Source organism: Lynx rufus, unplaced genomic scaffold (genome assembly GCF_022079265.1).
Source record: "Lynx rufus isolate CCGP_SWC_20201006 ecotype Redwood Valley unplaced genomic scaffold, mLynRuf1.p SCAF_31, whole genome shotgun sequence".
Taxonomy (NCBI): Eukaryota; Metazoa; Chordata; class Mammalia; order Carnivora; family Felidae; genus Lynx; species Lynx rufus.
Genome location: NW_025814847.1, coordinates 3,930,565 through 3,949,151, shown reverse-complemented (window position 1 = coordinate 3,949,151; position 18,587 = coordinate 3,930,565). Strand labels below are relative to the sequence as shown.

At 64.6% G+C, this 18,587-nt stretch overlaps 1 protein-coding gene and 1 long non-coding RNA gene across 3 annotated transcripts; one reads left to right on the top strand and one right to left on the bottom strand.

Moving 5' to 3' along the window:
• Positions 1-813: 813 nt before the first annotated feature.
• On the top strand, positions 814-18,265 carry LMNA (lamin A/C). 2 transcript variants are annotated; one of them, XM_047092828.1, is made up of 12 exons: positions 814-1,376; positions 11,370-11,526; positions 12,816-12,941; positions 13,206-13,376; positions 13,466-13,591; positions 14,315-14,535; positions 14,637-14,859; positions 15,240-15,347; positions 15,454-15,573; positions 16,002-16,091; positions 16,766-17,035; positions 17,323-18,265. In XM_047092828.1, the coding sequence occupies exons 1-12, from the start codon at positions 1,021-1,023 to the stop codon at positions 17,347-17,349; spliced, it is 1,995 nt and encodes a 664-aa protein (XP_046948784.1). In that variant the 5' UTR covers positions 814-1,020; the 3' UTR covers positions 17,350-18,265. The 2 variants fall into 2 exon arrangements, with proteins under 2 accessions (XP_046948784.1, XP_046948786.1); XM_047092830.1 differs by lacking the exon at positions 814-1,376 and adding an exon at positions 10,617-10,654.
• On the bottom strand, positions 5,573-9,305 carry LOC124521751 (uncharacterized). Its single transcript, XR_006964595.1, has 4 exons — positions 9,119-9,305; positions 7,998-8,187; positions 6,965-7,208; positions 5,573-6,042 (listed from the first exon to the last, which is right to left on the bottom strand). It is a non-coding gene; the product is annotated as an uncharacterized LOC124521751 (long non-coding RNA).
• Positions 18,266-18,587: the final 322 nt, after the last annotated feature.

The window sequence follows — 18,587 nt, the reverse complement described above, 5'->3', positions numbered from 1 at the left end:
GGGCGCTAGGCAGTCTCTTTTTCCAATTTCCAATTGCTTGGGTCCGAAGGAAGGGGGCAGGGGATGGGGGCAGTGCCTGGGTCCTCCTCTGACTTTCTGAGGGGGCCTGTGGCTTGGTGCTTGGGTCTAAGACCCAATGCTTGATTTTGAAGGGAGAGGTTGGGGCACAAGATAGGAAAAGAGGGACCCCAAAGTTGAGAGTTAAAGGATCTCGGGATCCAGAACTTCCCTGCAGCCCAGCTCCCCGGGGAACCCAGGCATTCCTTCCCCACCCCACCCTGGCATACAGAAATGCAGCTTTGAATGGGCTGCCCACGTGTGGAGGGGGGGGTTGGGGTGACTCACTATTACTATGGGGAGGAGAGGGGGAGCCACTTGTGGAAGAAGAGTGAGTCACCCTGATGGGCACCAGCCTCAGCAACCCCCCCCACCCCCCACTTTCCTGGATCTGCCTGCCTGGTTCCTTCCCCTGCTTTACACCCGCTTTCCCTCCCCCCCCGCCCCCCCCCCCCACTGCTCTTTGCCCACCCACTCTCACCCTTTGGCTCTGCCTCCTACCCACGAAGGCCCGAGACGGTGGGGTGGGGGCAAGCTTGAAGCCGAGAGCCCTGAGCAGGCAGAATCAAGACGGGAGGAGCCCCAGGCCCACCGGGTGCGCGGGACAGGGCGGAGCCCCGCTCGGCCACCGCCCGGCGGCCCTCGCCCCTCCGCGCCGCCCCCTCACCTCCCGCTGCGGGTGTGCGGCGGCCCCTTTAAGAGCGGCGGCCCCTCCTCCCACTCCCTAGACCTATTAGAGCCTCGGCCCGGCGTCGGTGACTCAGAGTGTCCGCGGGAGCGCCGCAGCCACAGCCGCGCACCCGAATTCCGAGGTCCGACAGCACCCGGCCCAGACCCCACGCCTGCCAGGAGCGAGCCAGCCGGCCGGCGCGCTCCCACCCCAGCAGTCTCTGCCCTTCGGCCCGAGCCCCGCGCCCTTCCCGGGACCTCTGCCCCGCGGGCAGCGTTGCCACCCTGCCGGCCATGGAGACCCCGTCCCAGCGGCGCGCCACCCGCAGCGGGGCGCAGGCCAGCTCCACCCCGCTGTCGCCTACGCGCATCACCCGGCTGCAGGAGAAGGAGGACCTGCAGGAGCTCAATGACCGCCTGGCGGTCTACATCGACCGTGTGCGCTCGCTGGAGACGGAGAACGCGGGGCTGCGCCTCCGCATCACCGAGTCCGAGGAGGTGGTCAGCCGCGAGGTGTCCGGCATCAAGGCCGCCTACGAGGCCGAGCTCGGGGATGCCCGCAAGACCCTCGACTCGGTGGCCAAGGAGCGCGCCCGCCTGCAGCTGGAGCTGAGCAAAGTGCGCGAGGAGTTCAAGGAGCTCAAAGCGCGGTGAGTGCGCCCAGGTGGCGGCGCGCGGGCGGGAGCCGAGGGGGCGGGCGGCTGGTAACTAGGCTGTACCGCCCCCTCCGTCCCCGGAACTGCCCCAGCGGTGACTGGCAGTGCCGAGGGAAACCGTCGGGACCGGACAGAGAAGGGAGGGGTCTCGGGGAGAGGGTGGCGTGTGTAGGGAATGGCGGGGGCGTCAGGGCCGAGGAAAGGCGGGCGTCCGGCCCACGTTCAGTCCGGTTGGGGGTTGCCGGCCGTTTGGAGCCAGGGGCCGGGGCTTGGGCAAAGGACAGCTGGCCCTGCTGGTCTAAGAAATCGGGCTCCTCAGGACACACTGGAGTGGGTGAAAGGGTCCTGTTAGAACTTTCTTGACGGGCTTGGCACTGTGCCAACTCTGCCCAGACCGGCTCTGGACACATGATGCCCACTAAGACCGAGCACCCGTGCTGGCAGATACCCAGTGGTGCTGGAGAGAGGTTACCAAGTCAGGGACACGGAGGTGACCCCCCCGGGCACAGCTCTTTGCGGCATTGTTTCTAAGAGTCGGGAAGCTCTCCCCTCGCCGCCTCACGTCTGGGACCTTCTCTGGGCCCTGACAGGCCCACGGAACAGCTCCAGGAGCTCAGCTCCCCCGCAGCTCCCACAGCCCTTGGCCTGCTTGGCCCAGGAATGCAAGAGAGGGAGGGAGACGGAGGACAGGGGCCCCCGGCGCGGGCTCAGGAGGTCGTGCTATGCCCAGGTCTGCCGCACCCGCCTCGGCCCTCTGCCTGGGGTCCCGGAGGTTCGGGGCTCTGCCCCTCCCCGCCTCCCTGCTTGGGGTGAGCCACTTTCATTTCCCGGCCAAGCCCGGTAGTCTTTGCTCTGGCCTATCCGCTGGGCCACTGACGTTTTCTTGATCTTTGCCTTATGAAACTGCTGGAGTACGGTGACATTTTTGAAATCCAGCCGTTGGAAGCTGCAGGCCACTCCTACTGCACCCATCACTGCCCCACCCTACCCCACCCTACTTGACTCCACCCTCCGGTCTAAAAAGGCCTTTGGAGCCTGGGAGTGTAGGCCCTCTTTCCCTAGCCCCTGAGAACTTGCTTTCCTCCTCTTTCCTCCCCTTTTCTCCGAGGACCCCCGAGCCAAAGGGCCCTAAAGGTGCTTGAGGTCCCTGGGCCGGGGGCCGCCCTGGCTTGACTTCCTCTCTTTACCTCCCTTTTGATCCTATTCTCCGAACAACCGCTCTCTTCAGAGCCTCTCTGTATCCCGTGCTCGTTCTGCTATGCCCCGGTGAAGGGTGACTGGAAACTGCAGAGACAGGTTGACTTCTGGGGGAGACTGTTGACAGAGGTCATTCCTGGTGATATGAGCGACTTAGCTAGCCGGACAGACAGGCAAGCTGGGGGGTGGCCAGAGAACGAAACCAGTCCACTCAGCAAAGCCCCCCTCGTGGATTCTTGTGCAGGGCGTTCTCAGCAGGCCTTTCTGTGGGGAGGACATTGATCGGGAATCAGGATGAGCAGAGTCTGTGATCCCTTACTAACCCAGCCACGCCAGTCTGTCTCCCCTGCCTCCTGGTGCAGCTGTCCGGGCCTGGGACACCAGGCGGGTGTGCGCACACGTGGGGCAGGGGCGGGGGTGGTGTGTGTACTTGTTATATTTAGCCACCTGCCTCTCTTTCTCCCCCACTGATCCTGGCTGGGGAGGCTGGGCTTCCGGAAAAGGGGGGTGGGCTTGCACACCTGGATCTCAGGCTGATGGGAGGCAGGCTGGAGTCAGAGGGGGCTCAGGCTGGGCTGTCTGTCCCCTTCCGTGTCCCCAGCCGGAGGACCCAGGATTTGTGGCTTCTTTTTGTGTCTGCTGCGCTCAGGGTGAAGTGGAGGAGAGTAGAATGAGGAATTCGGGAGAGGAAGAAAGGCATTGTCCTAACTCCTCCCCACTAAAGCCGAGAGAGAAGGTGTTGTCTGGATTAATGTTTAATTAGAGCTCAGAGTTCAGGGCCAGGCTTCCCGTTGGGATGCAAAGCTGTCTGTAAGATCCTGTGGCAATCCCTGGCCCAGCCTGGTACCTTGACCACACCCAGGGGCTCGGGGTGCCCTCTCACTGGGCTGGGTTATAGGCTCCAAGCAAAAACAACACCCCCAAGTCCCCCCCCCCACACACACACACACTCTCTGTCTATTCTGGAGTCTGAAACATTTGGACACCTAAGTGTGGCAAGAATGAGTTGCTGAGCACCAGGCAGGGCCCCACTGGGGTCCAGGCTTGGAGCTGGGCCCCATCCCAGGCTTGACAGCTGGGTAGATGACTCAGATGCTGCCCCCTCCCTTCCACCCTGGTGGCTTTATGAGAGCCAGCAGGAGACAGGGTGGAGACGGCAGATGTCTTAAAGGGAGGGATGGGGGCCTGAATATCTGCATCCTCTGCCCCTGCTTCCCAGTGCGTCCTGGGAGCCTTTCCCGCCTCCCTCCTTAGGACCTCTGGTGGTGGTCTGGAGCAGGGACCCGCGTGGCCAGTATGTAGCAGGTGGCTCTAGAACAGAGTCCAGTTACGGGGCTGCAGCATAGGACCGAGGTCTGTGTCTTCCCATGTGGAACTGGTGGAGGAAGCCTGAGTCAGAAGTGGGGAGATCCTGGGCCCACAAAGCAGAAGCACTTCTTCCCCCCCGGACGAGGCTGGGTGCTTGACGACTTCCTGTATTGTCTGCCTTGCGCGGCCCCAGTGGGGAAGGACAGGGAAGTGCGGGCCCAGGCTTATCCCGGCTCTCACTGAGACAGGAACAGCAAAGGCCAGAGAGGTGCAAAGCCTTGTCCTGTGTCACACAGCAAGAGAGCGACAGGTCAGGACTTGAGCACGGGCCTTCTGACTTCCAGTTGTGTGCCTATATCATTAAGCCTTACTTCTTTAGCTTAGAGGACAGGTTGGAGGGTCCTCAGGGTAGCATGGGGTAGCCGAGGCTCCCGCAGCCTGAAGATTCTGGTCTGAGACCAGTGGGACCAGTGATACCTGAACGGTCTGCTGTCCTGTTAATACCCATCCTTTGTTCTGCCCCGTCCCTGGAAAGACCCAAGACCCTGCCAAGACACAGGGAGAGCACAGCTCTGTGCTGTGAGACACAGCTCTGGGAGGCTGGGGATTCCTGTCTTGAGACTGTCTTGGGACCTGTCGTGGGAAGTGTCTACCTGGCTCCGACGAAGGCTGTGCCCTTTGGCAGAGACCTAGGAATGACAGGGATGGAGCCTTTGAGGGTACCCGGGCTCGTGTCCTCACCTGAGGGAGCCCCTGGTGTTGTCTGTCCCTGCCACGGCCCCCCCAGCCCTGAAGTCTGCATTCTGATCCAAAGGGAAAGAAGGTGCAGCTAAACTCGGGGACTGAGCACCGCTTAGGGAGCCCAAGAGAAAACAGAAGAGATGGTAATTCCTACTCAGCCCCTGACTGCTTTCCTGTGATCGAGGCCCCTGGCTGGCACTTCCCCTGGCCTCCGTTCTGAGATTTTCTCTTGCACAGGATAGGCCCATGCCTCAGTCCTACCCCCCAGGGATTCAGTAGTTCAGTGTCAGGGCTGAAGCCAGGGACAGCTGGGGGAACAACTGGGAGGGGACGCCTTCACCCACCAGCTGTGCCTCCGCTCCCCTCCCCCAGCCTGCCTCCCCGCACCCCCCCACCAGGTCGGCTCAGAGGCCTGGCCCCAGCAACTTCACCCCATTCCCACCTCCTGGAGCCCCAGTGCCCCTGAAGGTGATGCAGGCCAACCTCTCACGTTCTTGGAAATGTCTGGAGAGAGGTCGCAGGTCTCCTGTCCCTTAACAAGACGTGAGGTGGTCCACTAGCCAAGCGACAGGTTGCATGAGGTAGTGGAAACAGCCCTGGCCCTCGGTGTCCTAGGCTGGGTCCTGCCACTAAATGGCTGTGTGACCCTGAACAAGCCACCTCCCCTCTCTGGATTTCCCTAGCTGTGAAATAAAGCGGTTAGAGCAGAAGGTCTGCAGAGAGCCCTCACGGGGTAGAACCGTGACCCACGGCGTGAGACGTCAGTCCTCCACAATACCCAGCTATAACGTGAGAAACAAATATACTTAATGTGAATATAATTAGCAGCCAGTGCTATGCTCAGTAGAAATGTCTGCCACGAGCCGTGGAGTCAAACGTGCGGACACGCTTCTCTCTTTCTCAAAGAAAGTTTGTTAGAGGCAGGTAATTATGACAATACGCTCTTGGCCTCTGCTGTTTTTATTGCTAGTAGGAAAGGACACTTTGTTGGGACGCCTCCCCTTTGAGGACAGTGGCGAGGGCTGTGTTGGGGAGAAGGCCTGTGCTGGGGACGCGGGGAGGCCCTGGGAAAGGCAGGGCTGTTACCTCAGAGTTGGCCAAGGCCCGACACACGTGTTTGCAGCCGGAGGGAGGCGCACGCTGACCTTGGGTGGCCTACCCGTTTCCCTTCCCAACCTGGGTCCCAACCTGGGGCCGGGCTGTGAGGGGGTCTTGCAAGAGGACAGAGTTTGGGAAGGAGGAGCCGGGCGGGGAAGGGGTGCTCCCTGTCCCTTGGCGGGAGAGGAAGCCGGGATTAATTCTGGCTGGGATCCCAGGCCCGACAGAGGAGCTGAGTCACGGCAGAGGGCGGAGTGCAGAGTGGACGGGAGACCCTGAGCTGTTCCGTCAGACAAGAGATGGCTCCGGGTGGCCCCTGCGTGGGGGACAAAGGGAGGGGACAGAGCACGTGTGTCCGTTTAGGGCTGGATCGGGGGAGCTAGAGACCCTCATATCAAGGAGCCCGGTTTCTGGGCAGCTGAGGGGAGAGGGATCGCCAAGGCCCCCTGGTGCCGAGGCTCCTAAGGCTGCACCTTCCCAGGCTGGGGCTGGAATGCGGCGGGACTAGAACTCCTAGGCCCTCCCACTTCCTTTGCCGAGCCTGGGGTGCGGCTCCCACCCCCTCTTGCCATCATCAAGGTTGATAATCCAGATGGAGGGTTAATGCATCCCAAAGAAGGAACTCCTGAGTCAGCTTCTTGTGGGGATCCCCTAAATGTCCCTACTCTGGCCGGCGCCTCCCTCTCTCTCCCCTCAGGACAGTCTGCCTCTTCCTAGGCTGTGACCCAGGCCCCTCCTTCTTTTGGTCTGTCCCCAGGCCTCAGCGCTTCATCGTTGCACAGAAGTCAAGAGTGACTTCTTGAGAGTCAGGCCAAGAAGAAGGAAAGCGGAGTTGGCAGGGACCGTAAGAGCAGTTGGTCAGGAAGCCGGCTGCCTGTCGTCCAGGCCCCGGGGCCCGGCTCCTAGCCGTAGGCTCCTCCTGCCTGCGAACAACGCCACGTTGATACACCCGGCAGCTGTGACTCAGGCCTGGCCCCCTGCCAGCCCCAGCGCCTCTGCCGGAGTCGAGTCTGAACATGTCCACAGGCCTCCCGTCCGCTTCTCGGCCCCGGCCCCTCTCCTCCAGCCCTCCCTCTGCCTGCAGTTGCCACCTGGCTTTGTCTAGGGGGAGGACAGCTGGGGCCGAGCGCCCCTGGACCGGGATCTGAGGGCCCCGGACCCCAGGCGCGTGCGGCAGGTGGAAGCAGGGCCAGGCCTGTGTGGGGAGGTCGGGGTGGGGTCCACCCCGAGGGGCCTACCTGCGCTTTGCAGCTGTAAGACCCTCAGAACGTCAGCGGGTGGGATTCGAAGAAAGCTGTTCCCCCTCAGTGCCTCTGTTGAAGGTCTCTTTTCCAGACGGGGCTGGTGCCTGGAGCGCCAGATGTCCCCGCCTTCCCACATCCTGCCCTTACCAGAAGGTGTTGGCAGAGCCACAGACCAGCCAAGAGACCAGGCAGTGGTTCCCTTTCGGGGTGGGGGGTGTCCAACCCGCTTCACCCCCAGCTGTGGGAGTGTGTGCGTTTGGGCCGCATCGCTCTTGGACTGGGAGCCGGAGGTCGAGGCCTCTCCCAGGCTGTCTTCCTGGGTGCCTGGGTGCCACCCTCCCCGCACCTCCCCTCCCCCCACCCTGCCGTGCACCCTGCCATTCTCAGTGCTCTGTCCCTGTCTGCCGTGAGTGTCCTCAGGTGACCCGGCGGGCAGGTTTTCAGTGCCTGAGCCTTTTCCTGTCTAGGCCTTGGTTTCCCCACCAGTAAAGGTGCAGAGGCTGGCCCGGGAGGAGGCCCCCTGGAAGCCAGGATTGTGTGGACTCCTAGCCCCCAGGCATTCCAGGCACAGACTGGAAAAGCCCCAGACATTAGTGAACAGATAATAAACTGGCGGATGAGAACAACAGCTGAGCACATGTCAGGGGTGGGGACAAGAGCTGCAGGGCTGAGGGCCCCGCAGCCCAGGGAGGTGGAGGCAGATAGATTGCAGGGGGAGGAGCTGCAGGAACAAAGGGAAGGGTGGCCAACAGGAGCCGCCCCTCACTGGCAGGAAGTAGGCTTGGGCCGCGTTCTGCCGTCCAGGGAAAAGAGGGGACAGTCCTGGCGCTGGTGCCTACCCGCCCGCCCATCCTGACACTGGGACGCCCCGCCCTGCACGGCCCTGTCCTGCCACAAGGGGCGCCTGCCCTGCACGGCCCTGTCCTGCCACAGGGGGCGCCCCGCCCCGCCACAGGGGGCGCCCTTCCCTGCGGGCCCTCGGAGACCTCGCTCTTCCGCCCCCCCCCCCGCCCCCGCCCACCCTCACCCCTCTCTCCGGTCCTGGGGTCTCGCCATGGGGAACTCTGTGTGCCGGTGAGGCTGAGGGGCTGAGGCTGGAGGGGACTGGGGCGGGAGCCCCTGCAGGGCTGGGCCAGCTCCTGGAAGCCCCGTGGCCATCTTCCCCTCCCCGTCGTACGTTCAGCCCCAGGTCTCTGTCCCCGTATCTCTTCCTCAGCCTAGTGGGGGAGGAAACGAGGGCCTTGCAAGTTGTCCCCAGCAACGGGGCCCAAACAGGCCTGGGCGGCCTGGCTTCCATATCTGGCATCCGAGCAGGGCTGAGGGGGGGTGACTCAGCGAGCGGGCCAGCTCCTGGCCCCGTGCCCAGCCGACCCCTTGGCTGCCCCCGAGGCCCGGCAGACCCCCCGGCCCCGCCCTGGGCCCGGGTTCTCCGCACCCTGCCCTCCCCCCTCCCGAGACGGGAGCTGCCCGCCGTGGGAAGAGGCAGAAACAGGATGCCCAGCCCTCCTCGCCCCACGAGGCCCCTGGGATGGAGGAGCCTGGACGTGAGGGCTGGGGCAGGACACGGGCAGAGTCAGGGTCTCCCCTGTGAGCGCTAGAGGATTTCCTGACCCCGCCGGGGTATTTTCTGCCCCAGGATGAGTCACCTGCCGCCCAGCTCCGCGGCCCAACCCCCCCCGCCGCCCCAGTGGCCCTGGCACCTGACGCGCTGACCGCCTGGCCAGGCTCTGCTTGCGGTCCCTGCTGGCGCAGGGAGGTGGGGGACGGGGGTGGCGCCGGGCCCTGCACCCTCTCTTGGGGTGTGCGTGTGGCTCCCCGGCCACAACTCCTGAGGGCTGAGTCATCAGCCTGTGGGTGATAGTGGCTTCTTCCCCACAGATGGGAGCTCCCCAGCCTGACTGAGAAAACCGCGGGGGCCCCCCCTCCTCCCCCCCCCCCCCCCCGGGTGCTGGCGGTTTCCCCCTGTGGGCAAAGCCAGTCCAGCCTCCGGGACCGATAGGCAGCTAGACCCCTTGCTGCTCGGGAGGCCGCCCTGGTGGCGCGGCCGAGGGCTCCGCAGACCCCCCGGCTGCTGGGCTACCGACTTGCTGCGGGCCCCCGGACGTGCTCTGTGCCTCAGTGTCCCTGGTCACACGGTGATGGCCCGACCTGTAGGCAGCTGTGCAGACCGAGCGCTAACGTTGAGAGCGGTGCCTGCTCCGGGACCAGCCCCGCCGGGGCGTTTGCTGCCGTCGTGTTGTTAGGATTACTGCCGTTGTACCCCACGGCCCGAGGCCGAGGGTGGTTGGCCGACTGAGCCTGGCAGGGGGCCGGCACCCGCTCCTCTGTTCTCGAGGCCCGGGAAGGCGTGTCCCCAGAGATGCCGCCTGAAGCCTCGAGAGCGGGGGGGGGGGCTCCTTCCCGCCTCCCCCGGCCCAGGCCACCCCTCTTCCTCCTGTGGCCAAGGAGGGCGGTGCGGCGGAGGGGAGGAGCCCCCGGCGGCAGCGTGGACTGTGACCCTGTCCCTGCTGCCACCGTGTGCGGCACTGCACACGGGCCTCAGTTTCCTCATCTGTTCAAGGAGGGCTTGAGCTGGCCCCACCCTGAGCTCCCTGCAGCTCTCCCAGGTGCTGAGAGCCGGCCGTGGCGGTGGCCGTGGCCGTCAGCCTGCAGGCAGAGGAGGCCTCTGTGGGGCAGGCCCTGCACCTGGAACTGGCCCAAGGAGCGGGAGCCTGCGGCCGCCGCGGAGCTTCACTTTACTAGCGGTTTCTTCTTTTTCATCCCCCCCCCCCCCCCCCCGCAGCTGGCTCAGCTTCGGAAAAGTTCTGAAGTCATGGAAAGTTGGGGCTGTGCTCCCAGCCAGGGGCTGGGCCGGATGGCAGCCAAAACCTGAGCTGGGTTTTGACTTTATTTTTAGCTTTTCTGGCTGAGACGGAGGAGGGGAGACATCCTCCACTTCTGGAAGGGCCTCTTTTCACGGGAGACAGACACTGTCGCTTGTTCCGAGGTGTGGCCAGAGGCCGAGATTGTGGGGGAGGTGAGGGCCCCCTCCAGGTCTTCCCATCTTCCCCCCACCTCCGAGGGTGTCTCTGTGTCCCCCTCCTGGTGGAGCCTGTTTGAAAAGTCCTGAGCTGGTGGCAGGAGAGTGCTGCCTGTCCGGGCCCCTCCCTGCAGAGCCTCCTCAAGGCTGGCCTCTGCCACTGCACCCTGTCACCATCACCCGTGTCACCGTCACCGCTGGGCCCCTTGGAGCTTAGGGCTTTTGCAGAGGCGAAAAATGCTGGCAGGGTCACTTTGCTTCTTCCCAGGACAGAAATGTCCCCTCCTGCCCACATTTGGTTCCTTTTTTCCCTTCTGCCACGTGGGCCCACGCTTACGACTCAGGAGTTACTTACGGATGGCAGCCGGGGCCAGGCCCCCTGGGTCTTTCCCTGCACTCCCTGGGTCTCCTGCTCTCTCTCACCAGATGCTGGTGAGGTGATAATAACATCTGGAAAGTTCTTGGGTTCCCCAGAAGTTTGGACCCCTCTCCTTCTCCAGTTCCGTATCTTTGGGGCCCAGAAAACGGAAGGAAATGGCAGAGGCATCCCCCGTTTATGTGTTTATTTGGCTAAAGCTTCACCCACTTTCAGGGCTGGAGCCCAGATGGGCCTGGAGGCTCAGGGGCCACACCTGGACCCAGATGCTGAGGCTTGTGGCCGAAGGGTAGGGTTTAGTGTTCTCTCAAGCTCTGTAAGGCCTGGGGGGGAGGCAGCTGGACCCCCGTGCTTGGCCCCGGTCAGGGGACTCAGCCTGGGTCTGGAAAGGGAAGGGCCAGTACCGAGCCTGGTTGTCCTTATCCCTGACTTTTAACCGGACTTTCCCTCTGCACGGTCTCCGTGTGTAAAAGGGGCCAGGAGAGGTGACCAGTACCTTGGGGGCCCAAACTGAGAAGCTATAGGGATGCATGGACCCCAACACTGGGAGCCTGGTTGTCTGGGTCCCTGCAGGGAGGGAGGCCTGGCCCAATGGGAGGGAGGTGGAGTCAGGGAGGAGGAGGTTAAGGCCCTGTGTGGGAAGGGGCAGGAGACAAAGGTGGCCCTGTCTCTTTGGGAAGGAATGGGAGGAGAGGGAGGGAAAGCATTGATCTCACGGGATTGCGCTTTCCCCTTGGCCCCGGGCACGTTCCTGAGCACTGAGTCATGGGAAGGGTGGAGAAGCAGGAAGGGGGTTTTGGGGACCTTGGGGGAAGTGGGAGTCCAGTCCCAGAGGCGGGCAGATGCTAACAAAACACAAGCAAGGATGCCCTCTCCTGGCAGTTTGAGGGACAGCCAAGCCAGGCCCCGGCTGGGCTGGCCGCCTAGGAGGTGGCTTCTGTCTCTCCGTGGGGGACCTGGCTCTCTCTAGGGATTCTAAAGCTACTCTTCCTTTGCTTCTTTAGCAATACCAAGAAGGAGGGCGACTTGATGGCCGCCCAGGCCCGCCTCAAGGACCTGGAGGCCCTGCTCAACTCCAAGGAGGCCGCCCTGAGCACCGCGCTCAGCGAGAAGCGCACCCTGGAGGGCGAGCTCCATGACCTGCGGGGCCAGGTGGCCAAGGTGAGGCTGCCCGCCAGGGCCCGCCATGACCCCTCCTCCCCCCAGAGAAGTGCAGGCTCGCCCTACCCACCCTTTCACCCCAGTTGCTCTCCGAGGCACCCGTCTGTCCCGTTACACGGACAGGGCATCACAGCCATCTGCCCGCCCTGGTGCCATTTCACCCGCCCCCACCTCGCTGCGTCCTGCCCGTGCATCTGGCACAGCGGGTTCACGGTCGTCCACAGCTGGGGCGCCTGGCTGGGAGAACGTGCGACTCTTGATCTCGGAGTCACGAGTCAGAGCCTCATGTTGGGCATCTAGCTTGTGTTAATAAATAAAGTAGAACGCAGACATTTGCACGTAAGTCTGCAGCAAACCGTGCCTGGCCCTGGATTCCTCCTGGTGGTGGCTGTCCTGTAAGAGAGCGGAGGTCTCTGGAAGACCGAGCCAGCCTGAAGTTGGCAGTGGATGGTCTATCACAGATGGGACGGGTGTTCTTGATGCTTGGCGTGTATATGGCTGTCTTTCCTTCCAAGGCACGTTGCTGTCTGTCCTGGGCTCTCGTCTCTCACATCGCAAGCTCAGAACAGAATCAAAGAAGCCGACTGGCCCCCGGTTCTGCCGCCTCACTGCTCAGAGCAGGGCCAGGACCAGGGTCAGGGGCCAGGCTCCCTGGGCTCGGCCCTCTCCCAGGCCCCGCCACCAGAGTGCGCCCGGCACGCGGGAGACGCCAGCGGGTTGAGCACTAAGGCTGGGCTGGAGCCTTCTCCTCCAGGCCTCCTGCCGGCCCCTGCGCGGGCCAGTGGGCCTCTCAGAGACCAGGATCTGGGAGGGGTTCTCTGCCACTCAAACTTCAGAGATCTTTCTGTGGCAGAGAAGGGGGCATCTCTTCACGGTCCAGCCCCTGCCTTCCCGCGCAGCCGCTGTCCGTGTCGCCACCCCTGAGCCCTGCGGGCTCTGGCAGAACCGAGGACCCTGAAGCTCGCTGTGCCTCTGCGCCTCCAGGCCTTTACACGGGCCTTTGCTCCTGTGCTCAGGCAGTGTCCCCCTCTGCCCTGGGCACGTCCCAAGAGCCTGTCCTGCAGGCCTCAGCCCCCCGGAGGCCTTCCCAGACCCCCCCTACCACCCCAGGCGCACTGTGGTTCCAGCGTACTCTGGACGTGCGTCCTGTGGAGCACTTGCCGTGTGTGGTGCCTCCTCTCGTTTCTTAGCGGGCCGTTCCGGCGGGTAAGGGGACCCCGTTCTGTCCGTGACGGCGGAGGCTGTCCGTCCCCCGGGCCTGTCCCTCACCTCTGCCTCCCCCCTCCCAGCTCGAGGCCGCCCTGGGTGAGGCCAAGAAACAGCTCCAGGACGAGATGCTGCGGCGGGTGGACGCGGAGAACAGGCTGCAGACCCTGAAGGAGGAGCTGGACTTCCAGAAGAACATCTACAGCGAGGTGGGGACTGTGCCCCGCCCGCCGGAGGGGCAGGGGGGCAGGGCTGGGGGCAGCTGTGGGCAGAGCTCGCCCGCCGGCCTCGTGCTGCCGGACGGGGAGTGCGGGGTGTCTGGCGCCCGGACCCCAGGTTACGGCGGGGTGACGGTGGCCCCATCGGGGGTAGGATGGGACGGGGGACGGGGGGGTGGGGGGGGCCGGCCATCCGGGCCGCCTCATCCTCCGAGGACGAGCTCTGATCTTGGTTCCCTGTCCCCCCGCTCCCAGGAGCTGCGAGAGACCAAGCGCCGCCACGAGACCCGGCTGGTGGAGATCGACAACGGCAAGCAGCGCGAGTTCGAGAGCCGGCTGGCGGACGCCCTGCAGGAGCTGCGGGCCCAGCACGAGGACCAGGTGGAGCAGTACAAGAAGGAGCTGGAGAAGACCTATTCCGCCAAGGTGCCTGCCCGCCCCCCGGGCCCCCGCCCTGCGCCCCCTGGGTCCCCCCTCGGGTCCCCGCGGCCCTAACCCTGCGTCCTCCCCCGAAGCTGGATAACGCCAGGCAGTCGGCCGAGAGGAACAGCAACCTGGTGGGGGCCGCGCACGAGGAGCTGCAGCAGTCTCGTATCCGCATCGACAGCCTGTCGGCCCAGCTCAGCCAGCTGCAGAAGCAGGTGCCGCCCGCCTCGCCTCTCCACCCCCTCACCTCTGCCCGCCTCACTTCTATGCCGCCTCGCCTCTATCCTGCCTCTACCCCGCCTCACCTCTATCCCTCCTTGCCTCTACCTCGCCTCGCTTCTACTTGCCTCACCTCTATACCACCTCGCCTCTCTCCTTGCCTCGCCTCTCTCCTGCCTCTACCCCACCTTGCCTCTACCCTGCCTCGCCTCTACTCCACTTCACCTCTCTCCTGCCTCACCTCTACCCCGCTCCGCCTCACCTCTGTCCCATCTCACCTCTATCCTGCCGCCGGGAGCCAGTGGCAGTGGTCGGGCGGGATGTAGGGCCCGGAGGAGGGGAGGGGAGAGGCGAGAGACAGAACGTGCCCCCAGGACCACGGACTGAGATCACCTGGCTGCCCCTCCAGGCCTCTTACGTCCCCGTGTGACCCTCACTCCCGAGAGCCTTGGTTTTCCGTTTGAAAACGGGGGCTGTATTTGCCCTGCACGAGGCTCAGTGTGCGGTCACGCATCCGCCACCTCCCGGCTGGCCGTGCGTGTGGCCACGGGAGACAGGTTCCGGGCTCGGCACAGGGGTTTCACTTAGATGCGGGGAAGGGCTTCCCGGCCACCAGCCGCGCCACGTGACAGCCCCCTGCGGGCTCCGGTGCCTCGAGAACCTGGGGAGGGGGGCCCGGGGGCCGCGGGCGCTCACCAGACCCCGGCTCCCTCGCCCAGCTGGCCGCCAAGGAGGCGAAGCTGCGGGACCTGGAAGACTCGCTGGCCCGGGAGCGCGACACCAGCCGGCGGCTGCTGGCGGAGAAGGAGCGGGAGATGGCGGAGATGCGGGCGAGGATGCAGCAGCAGCTGGACGAGTACCAGGAGCTGCTGGACATCAAGCTGGCCCTGGACATGGAGATCCACGCCTACCGCAAGCTCCTGGAGGGCGAGGAGGAGAGGTGGGGCCGGGAGGGCCCGGGGCGGGGGGTGGGGGTGGTGGAGGAGCGCCCCCCCCCACCAGCCGCCCACCTTGACGGGGCCCCTCTGTCCCCCTCGCCAGGCTGCGCCTGTCCCCCAGCCCCACCTCGCAGCGCAGCCGCGGCCGCGCCTCCTCGCACTCCTCCCAGACGCAGGGCTCGGGCAGCGTCACCAAGAAACGCAAGCTGGAGGCCGCCGAGAGCAGGAGCAGCTTCTCACAGCACGCTCGCACCAGCGGGCGCGTGGCCGTGGAGGAGGTGGACGAGGAGGGCAAGTTCGTGCGGCTGCGCAACAAGTCCAGTGAGGTAGGTGCCCCCCCCCCGCCCCGCCTCCCCGTCACCCCCCCAGCCCCAGGCCCAGGGGCTCCAGCTCGGGGAGGGAGCAGCCCCTCCCAGAGGCACTCGGGGGCGGGTGTGTCCCTCCACGGTGCGGTGGGGAGCGGCTCCGGACTCGCCCCTGGCGGCCAGGCCCCCGTGAGCTCTCTGACCCCTCCGAGCGCCCGAGATGAATAACAGCCCCTCGGTCTTTGAGGTGCTGGAAGCCGAGTGTCCAGCGTGCGCGGTCCCGCCTGGGCGTCCGCGGCCCTCGGCTGTCTTCCGCTGCGGGGCCCTGCCTGGGCCCTTGAGCAAGACGGACCAGGAGTCTGAATGAGCCTCCCCCCGCCCCCCCCCTTCCTTCCTGGCAGGACCAATCCATGGGCAATTGGCAGATCAAGCGCCAGAATGGCGATGACCCCTTACTGACCTACCGCTTCCCACCAAAGTTCACCCTGAAGGCCGGGCAGGTGGTGACGGTGAGTGGCAGGCGTTTGGGACCCTGGGGCGGGTTGGGTGGGGGAGGGGTCGGCCTGAGGATGGGCCGCCGGACTGAGCACCTTCTCTAACCCTGCCCCCCTCCAGATCTGGGCTGCAGGAGCCGGGGCCACCCACAGCCCCCCTACCGACCTGGTGTGGAAGGCACAGAACACCTGGGGCTGCGGGAACAGCCTGCGCACGGCTCTCATCAACTCCACCGGGGAGGTGAGTGTGCCGCGGGCCGGCACGGGGCTGGACGGGGCCCCCCCTTGGTGGGCAGTACTGGAGCCGGGGGCACCCAACCCCAGGGAGCCAGTTCAAGGCCACTTCGCCCTAAGTCTCCCTCCGCTGCAACCCCAGGCGCCAAACTCTCCACCCAGTGCTCACACCCGAAGATGCCTCCCCCAGCAGCACGAGGGAAGGAAGGTGGGCAGCGAGGGTCATTACAGGCAGAAGCACACTCCTACCCAGAGAGCCTGGCAGTGCCCTCTGGGGGAGAATAGCTCCTTGGCTTGCACCCCACAGAGGTCGGCAACAGGCCGGACAAAGGGCACACCGTGGGAAAGGCTCTTTGGTGGCCACTGTGAGAGGATACACGACCCCGCTCCTGCCCCGACCCGCTAACCCTGGGGCCTGGCCCCGTGTCCCCGCAGGAGGTGGCCATGCGCAAGCTGGTGCGCTCAGTGACCATGGTCGAGGACGACGAGGACGAGGACGGAGACGATCTGCTCCATCACCACCATGTGAGTGGCAGCCGCCGCTGAGGCCGAGCCCCCGCCGGGGCTCCCGGCCAGGCCTCCCCTTGCCAAAGATCTTTTCATTAAAGAACGTTCTGGAACTTCACGCGCTGCCCTGGCTTTTCTTCTCTCCTCCCTGTTCCTTGAGCAGGGAGCCCAGGTGTCTGGGAGGAGGGACTTCCTGACGCCACGGCGTCTTCCCACGGGAGCAGTGGACGGGGCTGTGGATTTGTCTCCCGAGACGGGGATGGGAGGACAGAAGTGGGGCACCCAGCCTGCCTCTCTCCCCAGCCCCTGCTGCATGCACCTCCTCCCCCCACCCTCCCATCCCTGTCCCTCATACCACGGATTTTCCTGCAGGACCGTCCCCCCCCCCCCGATTTATTTTGCATGCCTGCCACCCAACAAGCTTGCACACTGGCCCTCCCCTGTAAGCCCAGAGAGGCTGGGGCGGAGCCCAGCCAGAACCCCAGTTCCCTGTCCCCACGTCTTCCTGACCCCGTCTCTGCCTTTCCACGCCTTGCCCTCCTCCCAGCCGGGCCCTGCTCCGGGGGGGGGGCCCTGAGCACAGAACCCGCCTTCCTGCCTGGTGGCGGTGCCGCAGGAGTGCAGAGCCGGGTGCCGGGCCTGAGCGCTGTCCCAGACCCGCCGTCCCGCCTGAGCCTTGTCTTCCTCCTCAGGGCTCCCACTGCAGCAGCTCGGGGGACCCCGCCGAGTACAACCTGCGCTCACGCACCGTGCTGTGCGGGACGTGCGGGCAGCCTGCGGACAAGGCTTCCGCCAGCGGCTCGGGAGCCCAGGTGGGCGGAACCATCTCCTCTGGCTCTTCCGCCTCCAGTGTCACGGTCACCCGAAGCTACCGCAGTGTGGGGGGCAGTGGGGGGAGCGGCTTCGGGGACAGCCTGGTCACCCGCTCCTACCTCCTGGGCAACTCCAGCCCTCGAACCCAGGTGAGTTTGTCCCTTCGCCTCCACCCCTGCAAGCAGGGGACCCTGGTCCTTGAGGGTTAAGACGAGGGGGCCCTGTCGGGGGGGAGGCCTTCTCTTCCGCAGCCCGGGGGAGCGGGAGCCTCCTCCCCTCAGCCCCAGATCCTAGACAGTCGGCTCCTGCGTCCTGCCCCTCCCGTCTGAGCCCCAGACTGGAGGGCGGGGGCGGGGCCGGGGGCACCGGGAGGGCTTCCGGGGGAGTCCCCCCCCACACCGTGGCTCACACCCGTCCCCTCTCTCTTCTCTCTCAGAGCCCCCAGAACTGCAGCATCATGTAATCTGGGACCTGCCAGGCCCGGGTGAGGGTGGAGACCTCCTGAGTCCTCCTCACCTCATGGCCACCCCCCGCCCTGCACCTCAGGGGAGGGGGCTTGAAGCCAAAGAAAATACCCCTTTGGTTTTGTCTTCTATGTTTCGTTTTTTTCTAAGAGAACTTATTTTCTACAGTGGTTTTATACTGAAGGAGAGACACAAGCAAAAAAAAAAAAAAAAAAAAAAAAAAAAAAAAAAAAAAAAGCTCTATCTCCACCCCCGTCCTTTCCCTGCTTCCGGGAAACTCACATCTGCCTTAAAACCAAAGAGGGCTTCCTCCAGAAGCCGAGGGAAAGGGATGCTTTTTACAGAGCCTAGTTTCTGCTTCTGCGCCCTGCTGCTGCCCCCACCCCGGGGACCCCACGAACATGGTGCCTGCGAGGCGGGTGTGGAGCCTTCTGGGCCGGCCTCCAAGGGAGAGGGGGCCGAGCCGGGCCCCTCGGCCAGCCCCCGTCAGTCCACTACACCTGGCTGAGGCTCCTTGCCCGCCCCGTCCCAGTCCCACCCCTGCCCCAGCCCCGGGGGCGACTCATTCTGCCAGGTACCAGCCGCACTTGCTTTTTCTGTATTTTATTTAGACAAGAGATGGGAATGAGGTGGGAAAGAGGGGAAGGAAGGTTCTTTGAGCCTGCCTCACCTGGAAGCCAGAAGGGAGGGCTCTGCCCTGTTACTGGAGGTCAAGGTCAAGTGGGTGCAGGGGAGCAGGGAGAGGGGAGGGTTCGAGGAAGGGTGGGAGCCTGCCGTGGCCCCACCCCGGAGGAGGAAGGTGACAAGCGGTGGAGGGTGTGCGTCTGTGGGTTTGCAAACACTAAAGAGCCCCTTGCCCCCCCTTTCCCATCTGCACCCTTCTCTCTCCCCAAATCAATACACTAGTTGTTTCTATCCCTGGCTGCTGTGGTATCTGTCTCTGTTGATGGGCGTCACCGAGAGTTTGGAGGGGCAGACACACACGCACACACACGTCGCATGGTCACCCACATCCTCGTGCTCGGGACCGTCCAGCCTCACCCCTGCTCTGGGGGACGCGAGCTGAAGCCCTCAGAGCTTCGGATCCACACCTGGGTCCTCCGGTGCCTGGTGGGGAGAGGCTTTGACATCAGCAGGGCCCTGTCCCCAAGGACAGAGGGGTAGAGCCTGATGGAGGGCCCCGCCTTCCTAACCTCCTTCATCTGGTCAGCACCCACCTGAGAGCCTTCTGTCTGCC

Excerpts from the sequence above, each read along its gene's own strand:
- LMNA (XM_047092828.1), top strand. The coding sequence starts at position 1,021 with ATGGAGACCCCGTCCCAGCGGCGCGCCACCCGCAGCGGGGCGCAGGCC. Across the intron at positions 11,527-12,815 it reads TGCGGGGCCAGGTGGCCAAG|CTCGAGGCCGCCCTGGGTGA; the intron begins GTGAGGCTGCCC and ends CCCCCCTCCCAG. Across the intron at positions 12,942-13,205 it reads AGAAGAACATCTACAGCGAG|GAGCTGCGAGAGACCAAGCG; the intron begins GTGGGGACTGTG and ends CCCCGCTCCCAG.